Genomic DNA, 27,937 nt, shown 5'->3' with positions numbered 1-27,937 from the left:
TTTACTTTCACAAGTTTTCCAAACACAAACGTTTTACATTTTGATCAAAATAATCATTTAAAGTGATTCGTAGGGCATAAAACTACTCTTTCATGAAATTGCATAGATTGTTTTACTTCAAAAGGGGATCTTAGAATTTAAGCGATTCCCATTGCATTTCTTTTAAATTAATAAAAATAATCGTTAAAAATGTTTATTTAATTCTTAAAACGAGTCAATGCATATTTAAAAAAAAAACCTGCTCGAGTTATTACACATTTGCCAATGATGTAACACAAGAATTCATCGTAAAGAAGAGAATCTAACTGCATCTCCATTTCTAATGTTGCTATCGTTTTTCCTGGTGGAGTCCATAACTTTTCCTGAAGTTAACTTATTTTTTTATTGACTCAAGATTTTATATTAGATTTAATTTCACTTAAAATCAAGTCATAAATTTTGTACAGTTTAATTAATACTGACAGACATGTACAATAATTCATTCTTAACCTTCCATATTCTGAGGAATATAAATGATGCTGGATTGACGTACAACGTTTGAAGTTCGTTATCTGGTGGTCATTAAACTTTTGATCAAGGAAATAATAGTTTTACGAAAAATGAAATACTGCAACTGATATAGTTTTCGGTTTAATGCTCAAGGTCTTATTTTGCATTTCGATAAAATATTTGTCAAATGTCGATCAATTTGAATAAGAAAGTGAAATATGCAAAGATATGAAGAATAAATAAAAGTTAATAATTCAACAAATACGGAAACGGTGACATAGAAGATGAAGGAAATAACAAAATTACCGAATTGTTCAAATAAGCAGTATCCAAAAGAAATAGCCAAGTCCTTCGGATGGTCAACAGGCATTTCAAAACGACAGGTATGATAAACCAGGTTTTATAGCGTTCCAAACTTCCAGCTTCCATTACAATTTATTATTTCCGGTATATTTCGACATAAATGGGCAGATAAAATAGCCACCAGTCAAAATCGGAAAAATCAATAGTCAAAACATTGCAGAAGATATGAACAATAAATAAATGAAAATAAAAAGTACAATAAAAATTCGGTACATCCAAGCTAAGAGTTTCAATATAAGACTTGAACTGTTTTGGGAAGATGCGTCAAGTTCAATAATACAGAAATAATACAGACAAATAATGTGTAGACATTATGAAAATGTATGATTTGTTTATCAGAAACATAATATTTTTCGGAACATAATATATATATCGGAAATAAAATTTTTAAGGGAGCGTATGAAACGTCGTTTGACGATCAACCGATACTTGAACTGTTAAAAAGAAAACATGATGAAGGCAACCTTTAAAACCTTTTGCATGTAGTGGGTCGCACAGTCATGCTTTACAAAATATTTTTAATGGCCTCGATACAAACAGCAAATAAACCATAACTGTTTGACAAAATCTAAACAGCCAATCAAAATGCATGTACTCAGAAAAAAATCCAAAAAAAAACTACCAAATTCCTGGCAGTGAAACGTACTGCAAATGAAATATCATTTTTTGTTTCAATTTCTTACCGATTATCCAAAAAGACCTTTTTTTACATTCCCGACATCGACTTCGTTTTTTTTTTATTTTGAGCAAAGGAAAATAACCTTCCAACCCGACAGACTGGTTTGCTATCAGATTGAAGCAATGGACAGCAGTAGATTTCAAATTCAAATATTTGACTTATTGTAGCTGCGTTAAGTACTTGGTTACTTTTGAATAATTAATTTCAAACCATTTAGCTACTTACCGAAGTGTGAATATTTTAAGTTTCACAGAAAAAAGGTTAACTGTTCTTCCTTTCCCCAATGAGACCGCCAACCAGGTTGGAGGGTTACGTCCCTTTGAAAACTTGCTAAATGGCTTGCATTCCGTAAATATGAAAAACTTCGGTGACATCGCCATGGCCTATAGCATCGTATAAACAAAGGAACTAAATTCATCTTAAAACTTTATTACTGAAAGGAAATTACCACTAAGAAAGCCTTATTCAATGCAGTGAAGTATTTGTTTCTATCAGTTGTAAGCGTTGAAAATAAGATTTTATACTAATTACTTAACTTTCTGTATGCCTAACAGCAACAAAGTACTCTTTTAGAACATACATATTATTATATTTTTCTTTGCTATTTCCCTGTTAATTGTGTAAGTTTCCTTGAAAACAATTTGAATGATTACATAGCATGTGTAACTGTAGTTACTGCTTATGCTTCTATATAATATTGGAAGAGTTCATGACATTAGTTTACAATTGCCAAGCAAATGAAAATACAAGATTAATTATTGCAATTGTTTGCGTAAATGGTTTGGGTCAATGTAAAGCAAAATGAAAGTAAGGAGATATAGCCTTAAGACATCAAGAATTTCATTAATTTTCGAGATTGTCACAGACGTTGGCGATTGGTTATTGATCATTGACTTTTGTCCCGAGAAAATAAGATCAGTCTAGAATAAATACTAATGGTCTGTCTTTACATTACCTTCATTATCTGTAATGAAAAAAGAAACCTGGGACCAATTCAGGAACAATGTCAACTTTTAACAACATAATATAATCAAAACCTTACACTGAATAATTATCACGAATTTTGTAATAGTACAATTGTTCTTTTGTTCTTGAATACTCGAAGGAAACTTTGGAAAATACATGTAAAATATAGTTTCCGATTTAAAAAATGGACTGCTATAGATCATTAGGACCGTTATCAAACTAAAGATAACGGTCACCCTTCCCACTTCTGTAATAGTCGTCAAAGGTGTTGGGGTATTAGGCTCTGAATATTGCTATAAGAAATCCACTTTTTTGTAATAAAATAAAAATTGTTCTAAACAGTAAAATATATAAATATATAAAAAAGGAGAGCATTGTGGCATTATTTTATCGTAGTGACGCCATGATGTTGCCACAATTATACGTCATTTTTTAAAAAAAATTCTGAAAATTGTAAATTTTGTTGCTTTTTTTCTGACATATTTACATCCGTAAAACTATATCCATACCAAGAAACATATTATAAACTATGTAATAATGAATGCATTCACTAAATATGAAGCTGTTACTTGAGTGTGGACACCATTTCCTTGCCAAAAATATAACCGGGAAGTGACCAAAACATAAAATATTGACAGGATATCTAATTTTGGTAGACTTCAAGCAATTCGTTTGTCCTTTCAATTGAAAAAGTATAGGAAGTCTTTATGTCGTTTGTTATGAATTCTAGTCTCCAATTTCATAATTAAATCTTTCAACACTATGATTAATTCTCAATTGTATTTTAACGCAATTAGATCCTTTATACCCCTTATCCTTTAAAGTTAAATAAAGTTGTACGTCCTATGCTTTATCGCTCTATGGCTTGGATTATTTCAGTCACAAATTTTGACGGACGCTGAAAACATCAAGTAAAAAATACAAATCTTTTTTACAAAAGTGAATCCCATTTTACACCCTTTAAATACAAAACAATCAAAACAAAAGGGATATAAAATTTGGTTTTCTTCTTTCGTGATATTTAAGATTTTGTATATTATATTTATGTATGATTGTCTTTTCACCGTTAGCCTGATACCTGGAGAGTTTAGGAGTAAAACAAGAAATTCAATACTACAAGTATTTGTTAGCCTTACATTGATAAATGAATTGCAACAAGCGTTTTAATTTTGAAGTAATATTACTTTTCTTTGAAGAATACTATGTTATTTTTACTTCTTAGTGTAGTGACTAGGGAATCTCAAGTTTCTCCCAACATTTGTTTAATGTAAGAAGCCATGCAGAATATCTCCTTACACACAATCAATTACTGTCAAATTAAAATGGTTACATAACACTACACTGGGGAATTTTAAAACTTAACAAAATATTGCTCCTCTTTAAAATAATTAGTTGAATTACTTTTGCAATCTCCGCGATAACGTTAATGAAAATTAATGACCAAATACTTTATTTGATATATTACAGAGGGAAACAATACCATACGGAATAGTATGTTGACTAACTATCTGGACTATTTTTTGCTCTATATGTATATATATAAGAAGTCTAATGGGGTGAGGCAACTCTGCCATCTTACTTGCTAGTACATTACTATGTAGATACACAGCATGTACGGCGAGGATCAACATAGTATGGTAATACAAGGATGCATACATATATATAATCAAGTCTAAACTACAGTCCAACGCTCTAGACCACTCGGCCAACTAGGCTATATATATATATATATATATATATATATATATATATGTAAGTGTTGAAAGGGCATTTATTACTGCTTAGCTACCACTCCAGCTAAGAATCACGCAAAATGTGATTATGGGTAAAAAGCCTACATATTTTTATTTTTGATATTTTGTTTGAAATGTCATAGTAAACAGAAATAAACATGTGGTTTTTCATATAACCCGTGCTCATAGGAGATAAAAATTATGTAGAATGCACTGTAGATTTCAAAATTAAGGGAGATTACTCTGTAAATGGCGCTCAAATACTGTATTTTCAATGTCAATTATCTCCTAAGAGCAGGCAAATTTGAATGAATAATTACACATTTCATAGTATAGACCCATAAAACAACTTAATTACAAAAAATTAAAACATGTAACCTTTTTGGGGTGTATCACATTTTTCAGATTTTGCATGATTCTTACAAAGACAGCTACTTAATTTTTTGTTCTCCATTACACGAAAATAATCTTGGTAGCTTAGGTTATCAATAACTCATAACTAATATGCTTATCTGGGTGGTGAACTTTAAGTGTAACGTTCGCCCATTGAAGAGTGCAAATTGGTCAGCTTCTACAAACCAGTAGAACAAAACTTTCATTTAAGTACCAGTCCACAGAAGATTTAGACACTGCCAATGGTAAAGTGATTCATGGTGAAGAAGAACCCACCAAACAAACGTTTTATTGTCTGTATATACTATAAATTCACATAACTATAATCATTTATGCATTCAGATCTGAACTTTTTAGAAAACCATATATTAATATCACACTTAAATCAACCAAATGAAACCAAATCAAGAACGATAACTCTTGCAAAGTGTCAATTTCATATACAATCTATATAATTTTTTATCTCAAAAGCGCAACAACCAAATGAAAAACTAAGAGTGGTATTCTGATTAGTAACTTTTTCTGAACAAGAAATAGAACTGGATTTTGTGGGTTTTTGGCAACCATGAATCACCTTCTGTCTGATTTTTAGACAGACTGCTACTTAATATAAACGTTGGGCAAACATATTTTCTTGTGTGTGTTATGGGTTTGTGCTCGAATGATTGTAGGAATGATCAATGTTACAGTGTTAAGTTTCAAAGCAACACTAACTTAATCTTCATTATACTAGTTTGAGTTTGATTTCAAACTGAATACAAGGTACACTAACACTTGATAATGATACTTATTAAGAATAACGGTATTAAAAGCATTCTGTGGACTAATATGTGAATAATAAATAATATTGTCTTAAACAATAAATCAAGACCGCGAGATTCTGTGTAAATAGCATTCCCCAGTTCATTGGACATGATTTGAACTTTCCTGCCAGAATACCTGGTCTATAAACATTATATATATATATATATATATAAGGGTCTGAATTCCCAACGATGTTAGAACTGTCAAATTTGCGAAGCAAATTTTTGTCGTTCCCTCCGCGGGACTCGAACTCGTACCGCTGTGACATCTATGGCAACACCGCCTGCACTAAGTCCAGCGCCCTAGACCACTCGGCCATATAGCCTAGCTGGCCGAGTGGTCTAGGGCGCTGGACTTAGTGCAGGCGGTGTTGCCATAGATGTCACAGCGGTACGAGTTCGAGTCCCGCGGAGGGAACGACAAAAATTTGCTTCGCAAATTTGACAGTTCTATCATCGTTGGGAATTTTTCAGACCCTTCTATAAGTTTACGTTATCTTCCCTGTATCAATTTGATCCGATGGAGCAGTGTAGAGAATAGAGTCGTCACATTCTGAGACGTTGTAGATATATATATATATATATATTTAACCCCCACAACATTTAAATTTGTTGATGTAAACAAAAACATTGATACGTATTAGTACAAATATACTTTTGCGTTTATTTGTCATTCGACAAGGAGAAGAGAAGTTGCAAAGCCGAACGTATAAAGTACGGGAAATTCTTGGACAAGAAAACACAAAGGGATATATAAGAAAACGAACGAAGAAAAAAAAACTTTAAGAGAACAGTACAAACCCCACTAAAAATCAGAGAGAACTCGGTGTACCGGAAGGATGAGCAGTTCCTACTCCCTGCAAGACATCCGTCATTATGTTCGATATTTGAAGTTCAGTGAAAGAGGAATTAAATCTTTGATAGATGGAGGGTCATGGAGGATACACTACATCTGTCAAACATCTTATGGTGACGACCGTGAAACTTTCAAAACAGGGACTTTGGTCTTAGGACAATATATCGTTGTCCAAGAAGTTGAATAATTACCTGAGCCCTATCGAGAAAATCGATATAATGACCGCAATATCTAGATGGTGTTGAAGTCGAGAGACAATTACTATACCCTTGAGCCGTTGATATTACAAAAGGAATATATAGTTGGCATTGGGGAAATCAAGTCGTTGTGGTTTTCATAGTTGGAAGGTTTCCTTTGTGTAAATTTCGAGTTAAAGGTCAATATACTTGTATGAGCCAGACTTCAATTTGTCTTTAGTCTCTTTCCTCTCAAGCCTTTTGGACAGAAGAAACAAAGATAGTAGTCAAATCTAGATTTTATTGATAAAATATCTTCATAACGAAAGCACTGTGCCAACCTGTAACAGTAACTTTTGGATTAATTCCGTCTTATAGGGGTGTGGGAAAAATCAGCCAGTGGATGTATGCATTCGGTGCCAAACGGGATCAAGTCGTTGTGGTTTTCATAGTTGGAAGGTTTCCTTTGTGTAAATTTCGAGTTAAAGGTCAAGATACTTGTATGAGCCAGACTTCAGTTTGTCTTTAGTCTTTTTCATCTCAAGCCTTTGGACAGTAGAAACAAAGATAGTAGTCAAATCTAGATTTTATTGATAAAATATCTTTATAACGAAAACACTGTGCCAACCTGTAGGAGTAACTTTTGGATTAATTCCGTCTTATAGGGGTGTGGGAAAAATCAGCCAGTGGATGTATGCATTCGGTGCCAAACGGGATGCCTACTGTTAGTTTAAAATGTACAATATGTTGTCTATTAAAATGATCAACAAACTATTTCATCATCAGTATTTTTTCCTCAAAGTTACGTATTCCTACGCTTATCTTCTTTAAGTTTTAAATATGGATTTGAGAGAACAGTATAAAGAATACAAAAATCGATTTTTTTACGCTACTTCGATGAAATAACACTTTTGATCTAAGGTTCTCTGAGAGTACTTCAAATGATTATTCAAAATCCACATTTGATTAATGATACATCTTTTGGAGGCTTTATTCACGGTTGTTAAGATGAAATTAAGCAGCTTAGAAAGGGATTTTATAGTGTTTACCTTAACTGATCAGACAATAAAACGCCTTTGTGGAATCCGACGAAGTTTATGTATCAAGTGAGAACACCATAATCTCTATCGTCCAAAGGAAGATTACGATTTGTGATTTTCCTTTTTCTGTCCTTCGAAAACGTTGAAGCTGTTTACATTGCATTGCCTTGTGTGGTTTCAATTTCCGTTTCATTCACCAAAGTACGGTGTATTTTCTTGCATATTCCTCTTTTAAAACAGTAATAGCTTATAAATCACAATAAAGTTATGAAATTTCTTCTATGAATTCAGAATAATTTCAATATAATGAGTCAGTGTTGCTCTTTTACTTATGTTTCTTTGTACGTGTTATTTTGGTTATTTCATATTCTCTGTGGTGTATGTCTATTTTTCCTGTCGAGTCTTCATCCTTTTCCCTTGATTACTCTTCCGAATGACTAAATCCTTTACAGTTAAAACAATTCAACACTGTTTTATGAAATATATACATCATATATGTTGAATTGTTTGAAGTCGTCTGCAGTTTTGTCTGTTGACAGGTGTGTTCTTTTCTCGGAATATTATGTGTTTTTAAAAGATCTAAAAATTTTCATCATATATTATTTTTAATTCACTGTTACCGGGATTCGCGTGTAGTTAAGTGAAAGTATTTGTAAGAATCAGGCAAAATAGGAAAAATCAGAAACCTGCATGTCAAAACTCCACCGATCTGACAATATAATTTCACTCAAGGATGCTTTCGCTATTAAACAATTTAATCTCTGCATCACTGGCTTTGCTCAGAAATTTTTCAATAGAATGTTAGAAAAATGAGGTTTTTGACATAGTTATCTGCCCTTGAAATGTTCATTTTCGGTGCATTACAATGAAATTGTAACTCAATGGTCGAGCATGATATGGAAAATCTTGTCTGTTTTCCTTTATTCTGATTGTGCAAATAGTCAAAAATTACACTATCAAATTGATGGTTTTTTATACCATGTTTCACCTACTGCCTGATTTTATATAAAATTCAGACACTGTCCATATTAAAGTGATTCATGGTGAAGAAAAACCACAGAACAAACAATGCTTTTTCAATCTACATATGCTATATTTTAACTTTACAGTTGTGCCTTCCGTATTCAGATCTGTACTTTTGAGAAAATCATACATTTTTCTCCCACTAAAATCAACCAAATCGTCCAAAAATTATGAGCAGTAACTCTCGTAAAGTGCTAATTTCATGTACAATCTATATAAATTTTATCTCAAGCGTAACACTCAAATGAAAAACTGTGATTGGTTATTTGGTCTGTATCTGATTCTGAGTAAGAAATAATAGTGAATTTGGTGGGTTTTTGACATGCATGAATCACATCCTGTCTGATTTTTATAAAGACTGCTACTTAATACACCTGGCCCAAAAGACGTACATGTTCAACACAGTTATGATAGAAAGGTGTATGTGCGTCATATAAAACAATAAAACAGCGGCCCGAATCTTACTTTTTCATTCTATGCTTTTTGGTCGTATACGTTTTAGTTGAAAGGCTACTTACTTTTCATAATGTTTATTGCCCCAAAAAGAAATTCCTTGAACAATTTCTCAATAGTAAATCATAATGAACGCAACTCTTATTTTCTTTTATATGGTAAGCAATGAGAAGCACTGAATAGCAAGTAATGATGCATTTAATGAAGACCACGTTTATAAATCATGTATGCACAAGTTATTTCTGGATGCTTGAAGCTTTTTGTTGAACACAGATCCTACTTCAAAGAATATTGTTTAATAAATATAAGATGATGTAATTTCTACTCTACTCCAATAAACTGAACTAATTAAAGAACCGTTATTTCGCCAAATACTTTGGGTCCTTTTGCATTTCCTATCAATATCTTCATTTTTGAATTTTATATATGAAAGATGAAAAAAAATCAGTCTCCACTTTCTCCTAAAATTCATTGCTTTGTTTTTCAAAACATCTTTGAAAATGTATTATTGCTATGTTACAGTTGCAGAATAAAATGGAAAATAATCGAATCTAGTACAGAAAATAGTTCGTAAGAATGAATAAAAGCGAAAAATGAATAAGGTAGAGACAAGGAAATACAAAATATGCAAATACACGAACGCGAGCGACGAGCTTAAGTGTGTAAAATTTTGGTAGCGTTAAGGATGCACTTTCACTACAAAGTCTATATGCGTTTCATTTCAACTTTTGTACAATGCTTGTTGTTTCCCTCTCTGTTCCCTTTTCTTTTCTTTGCTTTGTCTTCTGTCCATTGACTGCCAAGTCTTGGGTATCGCATTAACATTGTTAGTATCCATAACTGTTTCACTTTTAAAACGTCAGGTGAGGTAATATAAATGTTACTCTTGTTTCACTTTCAAAACGTCAAGTAAAGCAATCAATATACATGTCAATGTTGTTTCACTTTCAGACCCTCAGGTAAGGCATTTACCATGGTTACTTCTGTTTTACTTTCAAACCTTCAGATGAGATTAGGTGTGCCTTTTGTTTTCAGCAAAGGATTATTTAAGTACCACTATGCTGAAGAATCATGGTGGATGCCAAATAATTATTCTCCATTTGGTGTGTTTTTTTTTCCTCAAATATATCCAATGCGCATAGGAAACAACTGAAAAAGCTCTGAATTTATCCTTAAGCATGTGTAACTTATATATTTTTAAATGTTTATTTAGGGGAAAAGTACAAAAAATGTCCCTCCATTTTCAGCTGGAAGTAACCTATCAATATCTGAACAAGGCAAACTTAACCAACACTTTGATGGTTAATTCTGGAAGTTACGAGAAATAAATACTTGGATAATGCAATAACAAAATTCTTGATGTGTCACACCTTATACATAGTTTGTCCGATTCTTCGTGAGATCATATTACCAAATATTATCAGGAACTGGGCATGTCTGTATAGATTTAGTTGTATTATGTTGCACTAACTTATGCATGTCTCCAGTTCCTCTGATTGATCTGTTACTTCTGTTTTGTTCTTATTTTACTAGTGTTTTTGGTGTTTGTTCCTTTGTTAATGATTTAAATTATTTCGCGCTCCTACGAATAGTGCAGAGGTAAAACAGCTTTTAATGTTTAAGAAATGTTTACTGTGCACACCTGCAGGATAACTACAACATGCAATCACTGTAGTCCAGATCATTTACGCCCATGTCGTAATATAAGCACTATTTATTTCCTTACATTTTGAAGAATTAATAGATGAAACAGATTTACACATATGCATGTAACGGATGATCAGGAAATGTATATAAATATAACACCGTTAAAATGGATCTTTCACTTATTTAGCCATTCACGATATTAATTTGTTTTATTTTAGAATGGGATAACGTGACAAGATCAATCCTCTCAAAACGTGACAAGAATTATGACAGCGCAATTCCAACTGTATCAGTATCAAGTATATAATCGAGGTGAAATCCGAGGCAAATATTTCAATAGGTAGAAAATAATGTGAAAATGTATCAATTTACCTTGTTGGATCGATTCGCGTCAACTGTCGAGTATTTCAGCAACGCCTCAAATGAGATAGGATGTATTCAGTCAGCTGATTGGTTGTTGTCTGTTCCTGTTTATCACTTTTACTTCATGCTGTACAATCAATAGTACTGTTACTATCAATGGAATTTTGGTGTGTAAGACTTCAATTAATATAAAGTGCCTCATGCACAATTTTTGTGACTGTAGTAAATACTAACTTCAAATTTGTGATCACGATAACAATCGAGAAAATTCTACAACTTTACAAGGAATATGTTCATTTCATTTCGTCGGGTATGTATTTATGATATGCATGTTACAAATTTATAGCCCAATAAGCCGAAAAGTTCAAAAAAGATTTGTTATCAAAATGTTAGTGTTAAGATTTATAACCCTTTCATAAAAAAAAACTCAAAAGAGATATTTAAAGAGACATTAAATCTGTCGAAGACAATTAACACAATGCATTTGTTTCTAAACATAATTGCTGTCGCCTACGAAAAATAAAACTTACCAAGTCGTGAAAATGTCACGAATTTGTTTTATTGTAGAGCAAACGTACTTTTGATGTAATGTTATGTAATGTCATGTTGACTTTGACGAATTAGACTTAAAACAGTGGCGACTATTGTACGTTTAAAGCGCAGTATTCAAAACGTATTCGGAATCTGTATACATTCTACTAATGTGATAATGGTGTATTGAGTGACTGTATATTCGACCGATTCGATCATGTCCAGATAACTCAGCAATGCTTTAATTAACTCTCATGAGGAGGTTAATCTACATCAAAGTTAGTGTCACATTAAACCATAAAGCAGCTAAATGGAAAGAAAATAGATTTGACAGGTTTTGATGAGACAGTGCTGTTGGAGTTAATTAATAAAGGACATTAAAACTTTTCATATCTGTTTAATTTTTCAAAAACGGAGCGTGAGATATAATGAACCATAAAGTGTCGATACAAGATGTGAGGAACCTCCGAGATTTATAAATCAAATTTAGTAGAAAAACAGAAAAAAAGAAACCTGATAGACCACAAATTCCTATAGGCTGGCTTCTAGGAAAGTCATTCTACAGATAAATACTGAAATAAACTATAGATAACTTGGGAATTGAGAAATAACTTTGCACGACTGGTAGTTTGAAGGCCGAGTTTGCAATCTTTCTTATTATATTTGGTAGATATTTCAATATGTGTATAAATGTCGTTTTAAAAAGCAAAAAGGGGAATCGTTAAACCCCCAAAGCGAAACATAACTGAAATTACTTCATTTTATTGTTAAACAGAAAATAGCACACTTGACTTTGATTTCAATTTTATGGCCTTTTATTTCCATTTACTTTGAGCTACCAGTTAATCTTATAAATCCAGAAAGAAAATCCATAATAAATGTTCTTCTAATTTTATTTTCTGAATTAAATTGGATGTTACATTACTTTGTAATTTTATGACATGCGTGATCAGATCTTTATCGCTTTCTCTATTACCACACGTGGTCACACGGCTATGTTAAACCCATAAAGACGATACTTAAAGTCAGATATTTCTAAATTAAAATCTTAACCCAACTATATTTCAAATGTTATGTTGATTGAGACATTTGTGTGACATAAAATATCCCATGATAGCTAATCTGCTGATACATGTAGAAAAGATTGGGAGGAGAAAATGTACTTTATTCATTTTCACTGAAAACTTGTGACGGTAACTTGATGTTATAAAAGTTAAACCGGAATGCAACTTTGGTACTTGTAGCTACATTTAACATAAGGCCATGTTATATTAATCTACATATTTTACACAGTTTCGTGTGCATTACAAACATGCATCAATCCATGTTTAAAGCTCTCGTGATATTATTTTTGAAATAGTGCCACATCGTGCTTATCATTCCTTTAATTGTAGTTATATCTGAGAAAGACAAAATTAATGTTCATGATGACCCAGCCATCAGAACATGTTGTTTTGTCCGATATTCATAAAACAACAAAATTCAATTACTGATCTAAAAACAATAAGCAGTACATATAATCAATTACTGGTGCATTTAATTTATTGTGCAATCAGGAATATAGTAGTTTATACATGCAATTCTCACCTGTCTGCTTGAATTGATGTAATTGTATACTGACATGGGCTTCCGTGTAGACTCCGTTAACCCCTAGCCATTATATGAGAAATTCTGTGGATGTTTTAGGAAAATCTCTACCGCCATGTACTGTTAGTTTCTTTTAGTTTTATATGTTTTCTTTTGGTTTCTATATTTTTTATGCGGTTTCTTTCTGTTTTTGTTTTTTTTTTTTGTTTATGTTTTTGTTTTTGTTTTGTTTTGTTTTTGTTTTGTTTGTTGCTTCCGTCGCCTTTGTCTCACAGTTCTGGACTTACATGATTCTGTCGAAATCAATTCTTTTTTACCCTAACTGAACTGAATTTTTCTCGCAGATGTAATTATTCTCTTGACAATTAGTTGTTCGTTTTAACATCAATGTAAATCACCATTTGAGCAAATATTATCAATTATTAACCAGTTACTTTGATGTTCTATGTTAGCTCTTATATCTCTGATAGATTAAACAAACTGCATGTCTCAGTAAAACAAAATGTTGTTAAAATCATGTTTTTTTTTTTGGGTTTTTTTGGTGTTTTTTGTTTTGTTTTTTTGTTTTGTTTTGTTTTGTTTTTTTTTTTTTTGTATTTTTGTTTTTTTTTGTTTTTTTTGTATTGTTTTTTGTTCTGCCGTTTAAATGAAGTTTAATTGGTTAATTCTTCGATCCTTAAATGTATTACAATTTCAAAAATTTGACAAATTAAAATTAGATGAAATGTTTTGACTATATTGCATCAATGGACATAAGCCATACTAAGTATGTCATCTTTATGTTATATAAAGAAAGAAAACAGTGTCGATGTACCTTAAGTAACTACCGCCGGTCTTCTGCCTAACAGTTGCGATTACTCGGGGAAATCAGTGGAAACAGGTTCCGAACGGTGATAAAAAAAGAACATAATCGAAGGATAACTACTAGACCCAGAAAATAGACACACACAACGAAGAATAAGAAATAAACATAGAAACAAAAATAAATGAGAAAAACCCGGGCTCCACAAAAAACTGGGAGCATACACCAGGTGCGCCAGTGGGTTAAGCGTTCTCTGCTTTTCTAGAAACACCCGCCGAGTTGCTAATAAAATTTCATCTTCAGTGCAGACGAAAAAAGGAGACAGGACATGTCAACATGAAGGTTGAAATGATACATAAATGACTACATACTTTATTGTAGACGTTGGTATCTCACGAGCCTTGGATTAATACACTTGGTATTTAGGGGGTGTATTGGTTTCCATCTTGTTGTATAAAGCAATGCGAGTTGCAGTAAAGAGCTGGACGAATTAATAAAAACCATCATATTCCCAATAATGTGAAAAAAAGAATGAAAAGTCAAAAAGCTCTGATGAGCCACGTTGGAATTTTAACCCTAATGTCAATTCTGCTGTTGTAATGAATGAATATAATGCATGACAGTAAATTTGAATTGAAATCGGGTATAAACAGTAGTATTATTGACATTTGGCAGATCAAATATTTTGGGAAAATGACGGTACGATAAACCTTTCTCTTTAGGAAAATTTTGTAAGGGAAATCTCGCTGTTTAGTGTTTTCAAAGGTCAACACTTATTATATATAGTTATCTATATGATTGGCTGATGTGCATGTGTATTAGCTGTCGTTAAATTTAAAATGTTAGGAACTGACATTAACTCTGACAGAGGCTATTAACAGTCTCTATCTATGAACATTACATCATTTAACACGAAAAATATGTGTACTTGGTAAATTGTTTTCATATTTGTAATGCGTATTTATCTATTATTGATGATATCTAAGTGATTAGTGGTTTATTATACGAAATTTATCATTTAAATCATTTTCTTTTTAATTATAAACCTATTTTATCCATATTTTTTTCTATTGGCAACGACAAAGAATCCTAGATATGATATATCCTTAATCTGGATGTATGATATCGTCAACATATATTGATTATATTTATAAAAGCTAGTAAATTAATGTCTATGATAATCTGGCCTTCATAATCGACCATTGATTCTTAAACAAAAATCGGAGAGATACTTCGTTTTGGAATGAAATGTAGCAAACTTCTTACAGTTATAACAGTTACGTGGAGTAATATAGTCATATTCAGGGAATAAAATCCTTGAGCGAATGACCATTCAATTTACCTGATGAACTTCTTAAGGTAGTTAACTGAACAATTAAAAAGAAGATTTAACTTAACTGTTTAAAAAGTTTAAATATTTTTGCCAATTATCAAATTAGCTACCTAAGCACACAAGGACGTTCATCAGGTGATAGTCATTTAATCAAGGGAAGACCAACTCGATCTATCCCCTGAAGTTAACTTTATTATTCGCTGTTAATGGATCAGAACAGTTAATGTATGATTCAAGTTCTAGAAAAAAAAAGTGTTAAAATTGTGTTCCATAGTAGTTTAATTACATCATATAATAGTGCTGTGGACGGTTAAGGATTTTTCTAACTTTAATGGGCCTAGATGGTATACGGCTATATCGTATGTCAATGGAAAGATAAATCAATATTGTGTTTAAATATCGTTCTTTTCTAACTGAAAAGTGGTAAAGTTTTCAGCTATGTGGCATTAATTAGAGGAGGGGTCAAAGATCAATCGACCCTAATACACTTTGATAAGTGATTTAAGTAAAATCGTTCATTGTCGATATCGGAAAACAAGTAACATGTACAGATCGTATGTACAGAATTTCAAAAATGTAAAAACGATCCATTTCCGACAAAAGTTGACTATTTAATCACGAACATAAATCCCTCAAGATTGGTTGCATTTTAGTGCATTTTCAATGATTAAGAGATAATATGACACCGTATAATATTACAATGTGTATCTAAGTATTCTTTACTGAATAACAAATAAAATAAACACAACGTTCTCGATTCGATCTGCAACACGAGCTTTATAAAATGAGTTTAAAGTTGCAAATTTTTACATGTTTCAACTATTAATTGTACTATACTTTTTACAACACGGAATCGTTTCCGGGCATTTTGTCTAGTTTCCGGACTGTTTTATGAAGAGAGACACATGTAAAGTATCTAGTCTGCCTTACGTTTTGATGAAAAGACTTAAGGTTTTTAGATTTATTTTTGCACATACAAACATCATGCATATTTTTTGTTGTTACATTCGTCTTTATATGCTTAGACTTAAAAATAAAACGTTTTAAAAAAATTAACTATAAATCAGGGATTCTCAAACGAAAAATTCGACTCGAGGGTTGTGAACTTTGGGAACTTTGCATGGAAGCAAAGCATGTGCAAACACGTACATGCATGTTGTCACAATATGTTTAACTGTGCACCAGGCTGGTGCTTGAAATGCAATATCCACTAGAGTGGCAGATCCACAGTGTGAAAAGGAGGATGCTAGCAGGGTTTCTTAGAAAATAGTGTGCGTGCTAGGATATTATTTACTGTTTTTTTGTTTTTGTTTTTGTTTTTGTTTTTTTTTTTTTTTTTGTTTTTTTTTGCAATTTTACACATGAAAATGACAATATTCCCAATAAAAACGGGAGTACCAATCCCATGCGCCCCTCTGGATCGCCACTGCTCTGAATTGATTATACTAAACGAGTTGATAAAAACAAACCAGATTCCTTGTAAAAATTCTAACGCAAAAAGAAGAAAGTTCAGACACAATAAAAACTTCTAAGATTTTTTACCTCTCAGAAAGACTCCAGTTTTAGTAGCCGCATGAATAGGGCTCAATGGTTTGCAACATAGTTGTTATAGAATATTAGTTCATAGGAAACATCATTGTCCAGGCCAGGGGCGGATCAAGAATATTTTAAAAAAAAAGAGAGACTCTGATCAAGACGTTTGAAAACAGGGGATACAATCTATGGTTTGCTATATTTACTGTCTATAAGTTGTTATAAACGTACTTTTTTCCGGTGTAAACACACATGTACAGAGCAGTTGTAGTGAGTGGGTTGTGCATTGAATTGTGCGTTACTACTGTTGTCATATTTTGACATGGTAGTAAAGTTGTTTTGAACATTTACAATGTCATAGTTTCAATTTTCGGGCAGCTAATCATGTTTGTCTCCTTCACCCAAAGAATGAATAAATGAGCCACTTTATGGTTCACTCTAATTCTGATTTGTTATAATCTAAACCAATAAGAATTAAACTGAATATGGGATCACAACGGTAAAAGCATATTCGCTGCCCTAGGTTTACGGTCTTGCCCCCTCCCTTCACGCAATGGGAAGGGGGACAGGACCGTAACCCTTGCCTAACGAAGATGCTGTAAAATCTAGGAATCGGAAATAAGCCATTCATTACTTGGAAACTTTTCATCGGTCTATATGATAGTAAAGGCCGATTTTATTTGAAATAATCCATTTACGAAAAATCTTTGTAACGTTCTCTTTTTCACCGTCATATACTAGATTACTTGTAAGCAATGCCAGAGTTTCCCTCCTTCTTTTAAACCGGAATGACATCATTTATGTAAGAACATATCAACGGACGTGTAAGGAAAAACAGAGAAAAGGCGGTCAAATTAATATCCTACCAATGAACCTGGTCCAAACCCCAGTTTTTTTGGTTTTTGTTTGTTTGTTTTTGTTTTTGTTTTTGTTTTGTTTTGTTTTGTTTTGTTTTGTTGTTTTTGTTTTTGTTTTTCATCAAGCCTGTCTTGCTAACTAATTCTTTAAATTTGTATATGTTTTTCTTATGACTATTTTTGGTGCTTTGTCTGGACTGAATATCCTGTTCTTCAGTCCAATTTCCTCAAAACCAACATTGTTGAGCGCTCGATTATTGTATGACAGAAAAAAATATGTCAACTCTTATTTATCTGCTTAAAGATCACTTAAAATATTGATCAAGTCAAAAAATAAGTTACTTTGGATAATATTCATGCTTTTCTGTTGTACCAACAGTTCGGAAACAGAACAGGTTGTCCGGAATATGATATCGTATTTTACAATTTTAGTATAATTTAGTAGTTAAAATATGTGAAAATTTGCAACTTTAAACACATTTTGTAAAGCTCATGTTGCAGATCGAACCGAGAACTTGTGTTTATTTTATTTGTTATTCAGTAAAAAATACTCAGATATACATTGTAATATTTTATGGTGTCATATTATCTCTTAATCACTGAAAATGCACTAAAATGCAACCATTTTTAGGGGCAATTTTGTTCTGTGATTAAATATTCAACTTTGGTCGGAAAAAGGTCTTTTTTACATTTTTGAAATTCTATACATATGATCTTTACATGTTGCTTGTTTTCTAATACCTACAATAAATGATTTCACTTAAATTACTTATCAAAGTGTACTGGGGTCGATTGATATTTGACCCCTCCTCTAATTAATGCAAAATGGCAGAGAACTTTACCGTTTTTCACTTTGATAAGTACGATATTCAAAAACTGCATTGATTTATCTTTCCATTGACATATGACACAGCCGTATATCCTATGGGTCCATTAAACTCGAAAACTAAAGCACTTTTTGATACCTGTCTGCGGCACTATAAGGCACAATCTCGCTCAGCCAATATTTGCCCTATATAATTACATATAATCATATCAATGTTACTTTAATTCATTCAAATGTCATCCTACAAGTCACGCGAGATAATATAAATACTATAACAGTAACATGCTGATCCTCTATCGATTCCGCAGGTAGAATCCTTAAATAAAAACAGTCGTCTTAACACTGATTTATGACATAATGAATTTTCTTGTAAGAAAGTGATAATTCAAACCAACTTTAACATGCAATATTGATTGATATCAATATAAAACAGTTTTTAATTAAATATCTCGAACAGCTATCAATTTAAGATTTCACTCTTTCGATTTCAGGTATTTCAGGAATCAATGTAGTAAAGTATCAATGTGCATTTTAAAGTGTAGATATGGAGGAGACCTATAAACACTTAGTTTTAACCCTAGACGTCTATGACATTGTTAAATGCTGATGACCATGACTGCTGAAACAAGCGATATTTGTGAAAATAACGTCAAACAAATGGAAAGTAATATATCATGGCCAGATTAGGATTTTATCCAAAGATCCTTGATATTTTTGTGTTTCTCTTGTTTCTACCTCATATCAAAGGTAAGCTTAAAAATATCTATATACATTAGCGATCCAGAAATTTGAAAGTGACCTTAGTATCAAGGTCGATATGAACTATTTAGGTTCTTCACACCCACCTACATAACTAATGGAATAACAAGACACCATGTTAGAAAAAGTAATCAAGAGAACCAGGATTATAGTAGCAATCAAAAGAATGCATTTCAGAGAGACTAGACAGGGAAAACACACACACACAACAAAGAACATGAAATAACCAAAATTTCAAGTACAAAGACAAAAAATAAATGAGCAACCCGGACTCAACTAAGAACTGGGAGCATGGACCAGGTGTACGGCTAGGGTAAGCGTTCTCTGCTTTTCTGCTTGTTCATAAAATGTCAAACGGGGTAGAGAGTTGAGTTCTTAAGTGAATTCTGTAAATCCGTTTTGGCATTGTTTTATCTCTGCGTTTTATCTATATTTAGGCTAAATATTGGGAAAGTGTTTTTTTGTATTAACCATTATTTGTTCCTATGTCCTTCTGCGTCCAGAAGAACACGTTTTACAATGTTCTTTCTTTAACCATTTCAATGAAAGACGGGGCACGTTGCTTATAAAATCCCAAAGAAATTAAAAATTACTGATTTTTTTTCAATTGTATATTAAATACGAAAACTTCTCTTTAAATTATGCGTCGGGAATTTTCACATGGTCGACCAGGATGTTGGTAAGGGTGACAGGAAATAAAAACATCCCTGAAACTATGGTGGGTATTTCATGTTTTATCTTTTCAGCTGTTTGTGCACTAGCAGTGTACAACTGTTGAATGATTAGAAATGATACCATTAATTTATATGAATATTACGTTAAATTTTGGCTGCAATACCTAAATGATTTATTTATCTGTCACTTATCCAAATTCATTAATTACTCGTTTATCGTACCGAATACACGGTACAGATGTCTTTTGTCAATTATAAACGCTTACAGAATAATAAAAATTCCCCTTTTGAAATCATCTTGGTCCTTATCAACCTCTGTTTCTATCCGCATGCGCACTAAAACAATAGAAATGTTATAAACCAAATACGAAATGTAATAACAGTTGTTCAGTTGAGATGTAATTGTTACAAATTTTATTTATAGCCTTTCAAAGAATAAAATTCTCATCCCCAGCATTACTTGACAGAACGATTAGAGCTCCTAAAGTGGTAATAATGGACTCAACATCAATAGCAATATATAGTACACTTTAGAAACGGTTGTATTGAATTCTCAACTAAAGACAGTTAAACAAGTTATGGGAGTACTTTTACGAGTGTTAATGCTATAGACTGTCTTATTACGTAGAAGATTTCATTTTACGTATTTTTAGATGGAGACCACCAGACCTTTTGTCAATACCTTTAATAACAATTTTACATTACAGTTCCCCTTTCTTACCATTTGCGTTGAGCATTTTGAAATTTCATTTCCAAATCCAATGCCCCATGCAAGCAATAATTAAAATGTGGCTTCATTTTCCTTCAGAATACCTATCGTTCCTTTAACGGTCTCTGTTAGTAAAGTTTTATTTCTCACGTTAAGTTTATGACTCTTATAATAAAATACAAAATCAAGTTGTTTCCATCTTTCCTTTAATATTTGTTGATGCTGTTGTTGGCATCTACACACTTTTACTGACAATAAGGGGCCCTGTTCTTAAAAGTCTTTCTACCCTAAGCCTACCATTAATCTATTTCAGCATAACTTATCATTTCACACTAGACAGTCAATACATGCCGTTGTATCACAGACGACTTATTCATTGTAATTTTTGCAATTGATTGAAGTATCGGTAAATTGTACATTCCATTTTATACAGTATACATATACACATATATTTACATCAATAAAAGCACCAATATGCCTGCATTGAGCCCACACTTCATGTATATTTCACTCAAATACAAGTGTATACACAATGGAACATATGTTACAAAATAAACAACAATGATAGTATAAAATTGTAACATTTTATTGAACTAATTCTTTAGTAACGCCTTGTCTTTTATTGAAACTTGTGATTAAATATAATACTTTAAAAACAGTTATGAATAAACTGAAACGATTTGAAGGGAAACGACTAAGTTGAACACTATCGTATTTAGCCAGATGTTGAAACAGCTTCCTTAGTTCTGTCAGTATATTTTATTTATCGGATGAACAGGGATAAGCTCTCCTGGTTCTGACATTAACATGCTGCTTTAATTGTTACCAAAGTCCATTCCAGCACAAATTCAATGGGAGTTCAAAAATAATATTTATGTAGAAACTTATAGGCCAAGAAATAGTAATGAGATACCATATTCTTTGGACAATTTCATTGATAGGCCAATACCAAGCATCATTTTTTAATATTTTTAACTTCATCACAAGTAGACTATGTTATCATAAATGTTATCATTCTTGTCTAACGTTAAACATTTTTATTAGTTTTTAGTTTTTCTAACAAGCGGAGAACATATGAACCAACGTTCGTTAATACTCCTAGAAACGTAACGGTCCACAAGAACGAATTGGCTCGACTCAAGTGTCGCATCATGCATCTAGGACCAAAACAGGTATGTTCTTATAAAAGATAAGGAGGCGTCTTATCTAATTTAATTCCGAGCTTCAAGGAACATAGTAAATTCTTTAGTAAAAACGATTTTATTCATGGTGATTTTTTTCAAACATAATACTTTTTTTACCGTTAACCGATGGAATAGTCATGTGTTGTCAAAAGACTTTAGCTATTTTATAGAAACAGGTCTAAAAAGAGTAATCAAGGGAACCAAGGTTATAGCGGTAATCAAAAGAATGTAATCCAAAACGACCGGACATGGAAAACAGACATACACAACAAAGAACAGAAAGTAACTAAAATAATACATACAAAGTAACAAAAGCAAATGAACAACTCGGACTCCACTAAAAACAGGAAGCATGGACCAGGTGTACCGGTAGGGTACGCGTCCTCTGCTTTTCTATAAACAACCGCCGAGTCGCGCATTAAAAGTCAATTCCGGGGTAGACGAAAGAGGAAAGCATAGTTTCTGAATTTTCAAGGTCGCTTGGAGAAAGGTATCGATGGACTATCCACTAACAGTTGGAATAGTGGTGTTTGATCCTAAGGAAGACATAACAGTTAGTTATAAGGATCTACAAGAAGAGGCTGAGGGTCTGTCTCAGTGGGACTTAGTGATAAAACAGGCCAAACCAAGACATTCTGGGTCATATGAATGTCAGATCAGTGCTAAAATAGTGTATACACATTATGTCTATCTCAAAGTTTTGGGTAAGTATAATCAATTCAGTCACGGGGCGGTAAGAATAAATTGTCATAGCAAATTAATATTATTATGTTAACGATAAAATGATTGATCTTGGTTTGATTTTTTTTTCTTTATATAGAAATTAGTCGTGCTCAATCAAACATTTGAACTTGGCATTGTTTCCACGAAAAACATTGTGGGTAATCCAACATATACAATATACTTGACAACAGAGTGTATATGATACAATTGTAGTTACTTTGATTAATGCAAATTAAAATGAATTGTAGTTGTTTGAAGATGCATGGTTAAATAAATTTAGTAACCCATGAAATACAATAAGAAAACTTCAGAACCCAGCAATTTATATTGAATTTATTTTTTTTTTTCAGATACACCATTAAAGGTTACACCAGGTAGGAATGTTATAAAAGTTTTGTAGTATATGGAACTTTGCTATTGAATGTTGATCCATTACTGACTAATGCATTGTATGAGGACCTCTTAGGATAATGAAAAGTGTCAATACAATGTACTTGGTCCGTATATGCAGAGTCAAATATCCCTTATAAATGTATACATCACGCATGTGCCCATCTCCGATGATGTATAATAATGTTTCGGATAAATATCTGCTTTAAAATGATTTTTTCAAACGATGAAAGGTTTTGTCTAGTTTATAGAGGAATATTGAACTACTGTTTCCATTTTTTTAATAATGACGTTTGGATATCTATTAAGTAATCTTTTGCTAAATGAATACCACCAGAAGCTTTGTTTAGATCGGTTCAAATCTTTACTATATTCCAGAGAAATAAAAGAGGGAAACTACAGACCTTAATATCGACGAAATTTCATTTCGAATTATAATGGTTACATCGTAATAACCTCTGAGTATGATTTGTTTGTTTGTTTGTTGGGGTTTAACGTCCGAGCAGCAATATATCTCTGCTATATTCAGACGATGAACATGAAATTGATGATAAAATGAACATGAAATGATGATGGAGTGAAAAAGGGATAGGACACAAGGATAATGGGGTCGACAAATTTTGATTGCCACTGGAAATAGGGAGAGGTGGTTAGGGTCGGGCAATTTAGCCTCCTGTGGCGGAGCACTATGGTTCATACTCCGGGAGAATACCACAGTAGGGTTCTTTAACGTGCGAGGAACGTGGCATCTTTCCCAACACGGTGCACCACTATGGTTTGCGGTCAGGTTTTCCGTATTATAGCCTGACAACCCCAGCATGTAACACACCAGGGGTATCCCATTCCACCACTTGGGGCACACATTCCAGTTGCTCTGTGGGCAGAGCGCCCTAGTCCCTGGCTAGGGTTTTGAGCACTATTTAGTCGCCTTTTACAAGTTTAGCGCTGCTGCAGACCTATTCTTTTAACACCCGGACCTGCACGGGGCACCTCTGAGTATGAAATTTATTTCTCAATTCACAAGTTGATCAAGAGCTTGCCAAACTGTGCTAAAATTCTTGTAGCTTTTATATAATTTCTTCGTACCTTAAGCCGTTACATCATTTTTTTTTATCTTAATACCAAAATGGTGTGTCCATCGGCACAATAAAAATACAATGATGTGTTCATCGATACATTGAGGACAAATTACTTCTTGTTAGTTAATTTTCTATGTCCGTATATTTCCTTTTTTCGTCATTTGACCAACGGGTTTTCAATAATTGCTTCATCCTTGACTGTTTACACTCGCTACAGTTCTAGGCAACAGAATCTATCATGATACTCAGATATAGCATAAAGAAAGATCGAATCTACATCGAATATCCATGTATGATCAAATGAATTTGGAGATTTTAAAGAAAATTAATAAAGATCGAATGTTACACCTTGAAATGCAGTGTAAAGTGTAGAAAAATGGATGTCTTTCGATATTTTTTTACTTTTTGTTACCTCTCGAATACACGTAAACGCTTTGATTGTTTTTTTTTTAATTTTCTTTACACAACAATACTGTAAATTCAACTTTAACATACGTGTTGTATTATGTGGATAAAACATATTTAAACAGTGTGTTTTAGTCGTTATGTTGGACTTTTTGTCCCTTGATAAATAAATAATGTTATCCTTATTTTAGGAATATCGATTGGTGGCACTTCATTTGTTAATATTCACGAGCCTATCATATTAACTTGTAATGTAACTGGTGCCACAAGAGCACCATCTACCATAAACTGGTTTTTCAAAGGCCATTTGATTCGAAAGCGAGATCCAAGGTGGCGCTCGAGACTCAAAATATTTGTCAATTTGCCGGACGTGCCTAGCAGAATGCTTGTTAGTAAACTTTTGATAGACAAAAGTATGTTTTCTGATAAAGGAAAATATGTTTGTCGAAGTGAACTTCAAACAACTAGTATGGATGTATCAGTTTTAAATAGTAAGTAATCTTTCAGGAACAAATCTGTAAAAACTTTTTAAAAATGTGAACCAGTAAGATAGTTCGTTTTTAAAATATGGATTTTTTTATTACTACAACTCCTGTTTGTAATAGCGATGTTTGCACATCATACGCTATATCGTGTTCTTGTCATTAGAAAAACATATTTGAACCTCCTATCACTCTCTTTGTGAATTGGTGTTTAAATATTAATAAGACATCAAAAGAATACAACATTTGATAGTGCTTAGTATCGTTGATTAATCAACTGGTATAATATATCTTTACTTTTGCGTGCAATTCTACCCGATTTCTAGCAATGAAATTTGTAAAAAAAAAAAAAGTGAAAGACTATCAGTTACAAACAACTGCTAAATTTTAACCGTTTTCACAAATCTTAAATTTGCTTTCAACTTCTACCATTCTTCACAGCAGGAAAAGATCTGGAAAAAAGAGAAGGTATGAATCTAATGAATCTAATGATAACGGAATTTAATAAATAAATGGACATCATAATTGATTTTAGTAGAAAAAAAGATTAAATGAATATGCATAGAGTATTAAAAGTCTTCGGCTAAGACGAAGACTCCTTTCATTTTTTATACATAAACTTTCTTGAAATAGTCCTCCATCTCCACATTCTTGTCTGTGTATGTATAAGTGTGCAACCGAATGGTACAAACACAAATAGTCCGTTTGAGCATGGGTTTACATTTGTCACTCAACTTTCTTATATTGAATCCAAAACATGAATCTGTTTTGACAGACTCTTCATCAGCTGTAACCAATTAAGTTTATTCCTCAGCGTGTCGGATTACAATTGTCTGAGTGAGATGATATGAAGTAGCAAAAGAAGCTTAAAGAATCTCCGTTTGAATATTACGTTGTCTAAATTGATTTGATATGAAGCTAATATCATTTTCTGTAATCTCTAGAGTAGATTCACTGTACCTGATCACACATCTAAACAATTCAGATTGTGCTGCTTTTTTTATTTTAATATGCAAATAAATCAAACCAGGCATGTTGTTGAGTTATATACTTTCCTTTGCAGAAAACCAAAAGATGGCTTCTGCTTCCAACAAAGATACTTTAGAGAACTCTGGAAATACACAGTCTATTAATTTTTTAACGTTCGCAATGGTTATTTGTTTTTTGATGTGATAAACAGACGACGCCAAACAGTGCGATAATAGAATTATTTCCATTTGACGTCATACATTATGTCAATTAGAGGTTATACTGTCCCTGCCTCAGAACGAATTTTTGGTGACATATCAAGACTTGAAGATGATTATTATGTAACGTTCTCGTGACTTGTCTCCATTTTATTCTAATTTGTACGGGTCTGATACTGAATCACACTATGACACTGTGTTCGATTATTGTTTGTGACCATATAATGTTGTCATTAGTCATTCCATTTGAAGTTAAACACACACGTGATAGGATATTATATATGTATATGTGATCATTAAATGAGAGTTGCTAGCAGATATGCGTGTGTGTGTGTGTGTGTGTGATTTTGCAAACTTTAAAATCTGAAACTCTCTCTAGTATATACATACCATTTGTTCATTCATGAACACACAGCACTGATTATATGTGTACATTTTTGTTCTGTTCTTTGTACAACTTCAAAATTTCATACCAATTCATGTTTATTACAAATTCACTTTTTACTTAAATTTAAATCCCAATGAACCACATACTAATAAATATAAATGTGCAATATACATATGTGGGTGCGTACTTCATCATTCGACCATAAGTAATGTGAGATAGATCATTTTGCACAAAATACGCTAATGGCCCTCTCTTTACATAATTGAAGAAACGCGAAAATATTTTTGCTGTTACGTGATTATGTTCATTTTTTCTGCCATAATTTATGATAACATTCTCGAAACATGATCAAATATGTAATTGATGTTTACCATGACATTAAAGCACGAAAGCACTACTGTTTATAATACTACTTCAACAGAGAAAGCCAACCCGTGATATCTTAGTGTAAGCTGACGACCATGGCCCGTTTCTCGGCCTTACTATCATTAAGCGTAGTCTGGAAATCCCGAAATAATGAAGATTTTTTTATAGCTTCGAAATTCGGTTCACTTCATGTATTATTTAGGACCTAATTATCTTTCGACATTGTTTTGTTGCAAGTGTTAGGTAAATGAATTGGAGTAATTTGTTTATCTAGTCATTATATAAAAAAGTACAGTATTTTTTACAATCATCGTATTGCATTACCACCTGTTACGAACAAAGGATTACTCAATTTTGTTAATGGTGCATCTAAGTAACTGATCACCCTATGGAGGTTTCATGGTATTCCAATCCAAAACATTTCTCTTTCATCAACTCTCCACTTTTTATGGTAGTCATCAAGTGAAGAATGCTGTTGTGTAATTAGAGTGTTATGTATTTGGTTTTTAGAATTAGAACGGTTTCAAGTCAATTGGTAGAATACATCACATGCCAAAATGGCTAACATAAAACAAAAAATTACGACTGAAAGTGTAAAGAATTCAGGATGAAAAAAAAGAAATAAATGAAAGCATCAAAAATACAATTAAGACCATTAATCGTCCTTGAATCATATGGTTTGAATTCTTCTTGACTTACACTTTCTTTTATTTTCCTTTGATTTATATTGATACATATTATACCAGCAACCATCCTTTTTATTTATTGCTTATGTAGCACTCAGTTCATTATGAATAAAAGATAGTCAATCAAGGTAAAAACAGATACAATACTCAAATGTTAAGTAATTGAACAGAGTACTAACAAACAAAAATTAACAAAATATAGCAAATTAAATATACAAATATTCGATTTCGAATGAGCAACTCGCATTCCATCAAAATCTCTGCGAATGTATCAGATGCACTGGAAGGGTACATACGTTCTTAATTTAAGCAGAAATTCCAATCGCAATGAAAGGTAAAACTATGTTGAGGGAATGATCATACTTCCACAAAGTGAAGGTGGACATCTCAATTCCATATCGACAGAAGATTATTTAAAGCAATCATCGAACTTTTTAATTGACATTCAAAAC

General features: G+C 32.4%; 1 protein-coding gene and 1 long non-coding RNA gene across 3 annotated transcripts; one reads left to right on the top strand and one right to left on the bottom strand.

The window, feature by feature from the left end:
* Nucleotides 1–9,154: 9,154 nt before the first annotated feature.
* LOC148622007 (uncharacterized) lies at nucleotides 9,155–11,084 on the bottom strand. Its single transcript, XR_015920530.1, has 2 exons — nucleotides 10,994–11,084; nucleotides 9,155–10,123 (listed from the first exon to the last, which is right to left on the bottom strand). It is a non-coding gene; the product is annotated as an uncharacterized LOC148622007 (long non-coding RNA).
* Nucleotides 11,031–26,832, top strand: LOC148622006 (zwei Ig domain protein zig-8-like). Of its 2 annotated transcripts, none has more exons than XM_088571462.1 (8): nucleotides 11,031–11,294; nucleotides 18,945–19,200; nucleotides 21,640–21,767; nucleotides 22,255–22,483; nucleotides 22,853–22,876; nucleotides 24,568–24,867; nucleotides 25,300–25,326; nucleotides 25,922–26,832. In XM_088571462.1, the coding sequence occupies exons 2-8, from the start codon at nucleotides 19,128–19,130 to the stop codon at nucleotides 26,029–26,031; spliced, it is 891 nt and encodes a 296-aa protein (XP_088427588.1). In that variant the 5' UTR covers nucleotides 11,031–11,294; nucleotides 18,945–19,127; the 3' UTR covers nucleotides 26,032–26,832. The 2 variants fall into 2 exon arrangements, with proteins under 2 accessions (XP_088427588.1, XP_088427589.1); XM_088571463.1 differs by having other exon boundaries at nucleotides 11,102–11,294; nucleotides 25,303–25,326.
* Nucleotides 26,833–27,937: the final 1,105 nt, after the last annotated feature.

This window comes from Perna viridis, chromosome 3 (assembly GCF_037379345.1).
Source record: "Perna viridis isolate PV_CMFRI_1.1 ecotype Kerala chromosome 3, ASM3737934v1, whole genome shotgun sequence".
Taxonomy (NCBI): Eukaryota; Metazoa; Mollusca; class Bivalvia; order Mytilida; family Mytilidae; genus Perna; species Perna viridis.
The sequence above is the reverse complement of the archived record's forward strand: the minus strand, read 5'-3'. Positions and strand labels throughout refer to the sequence as shown.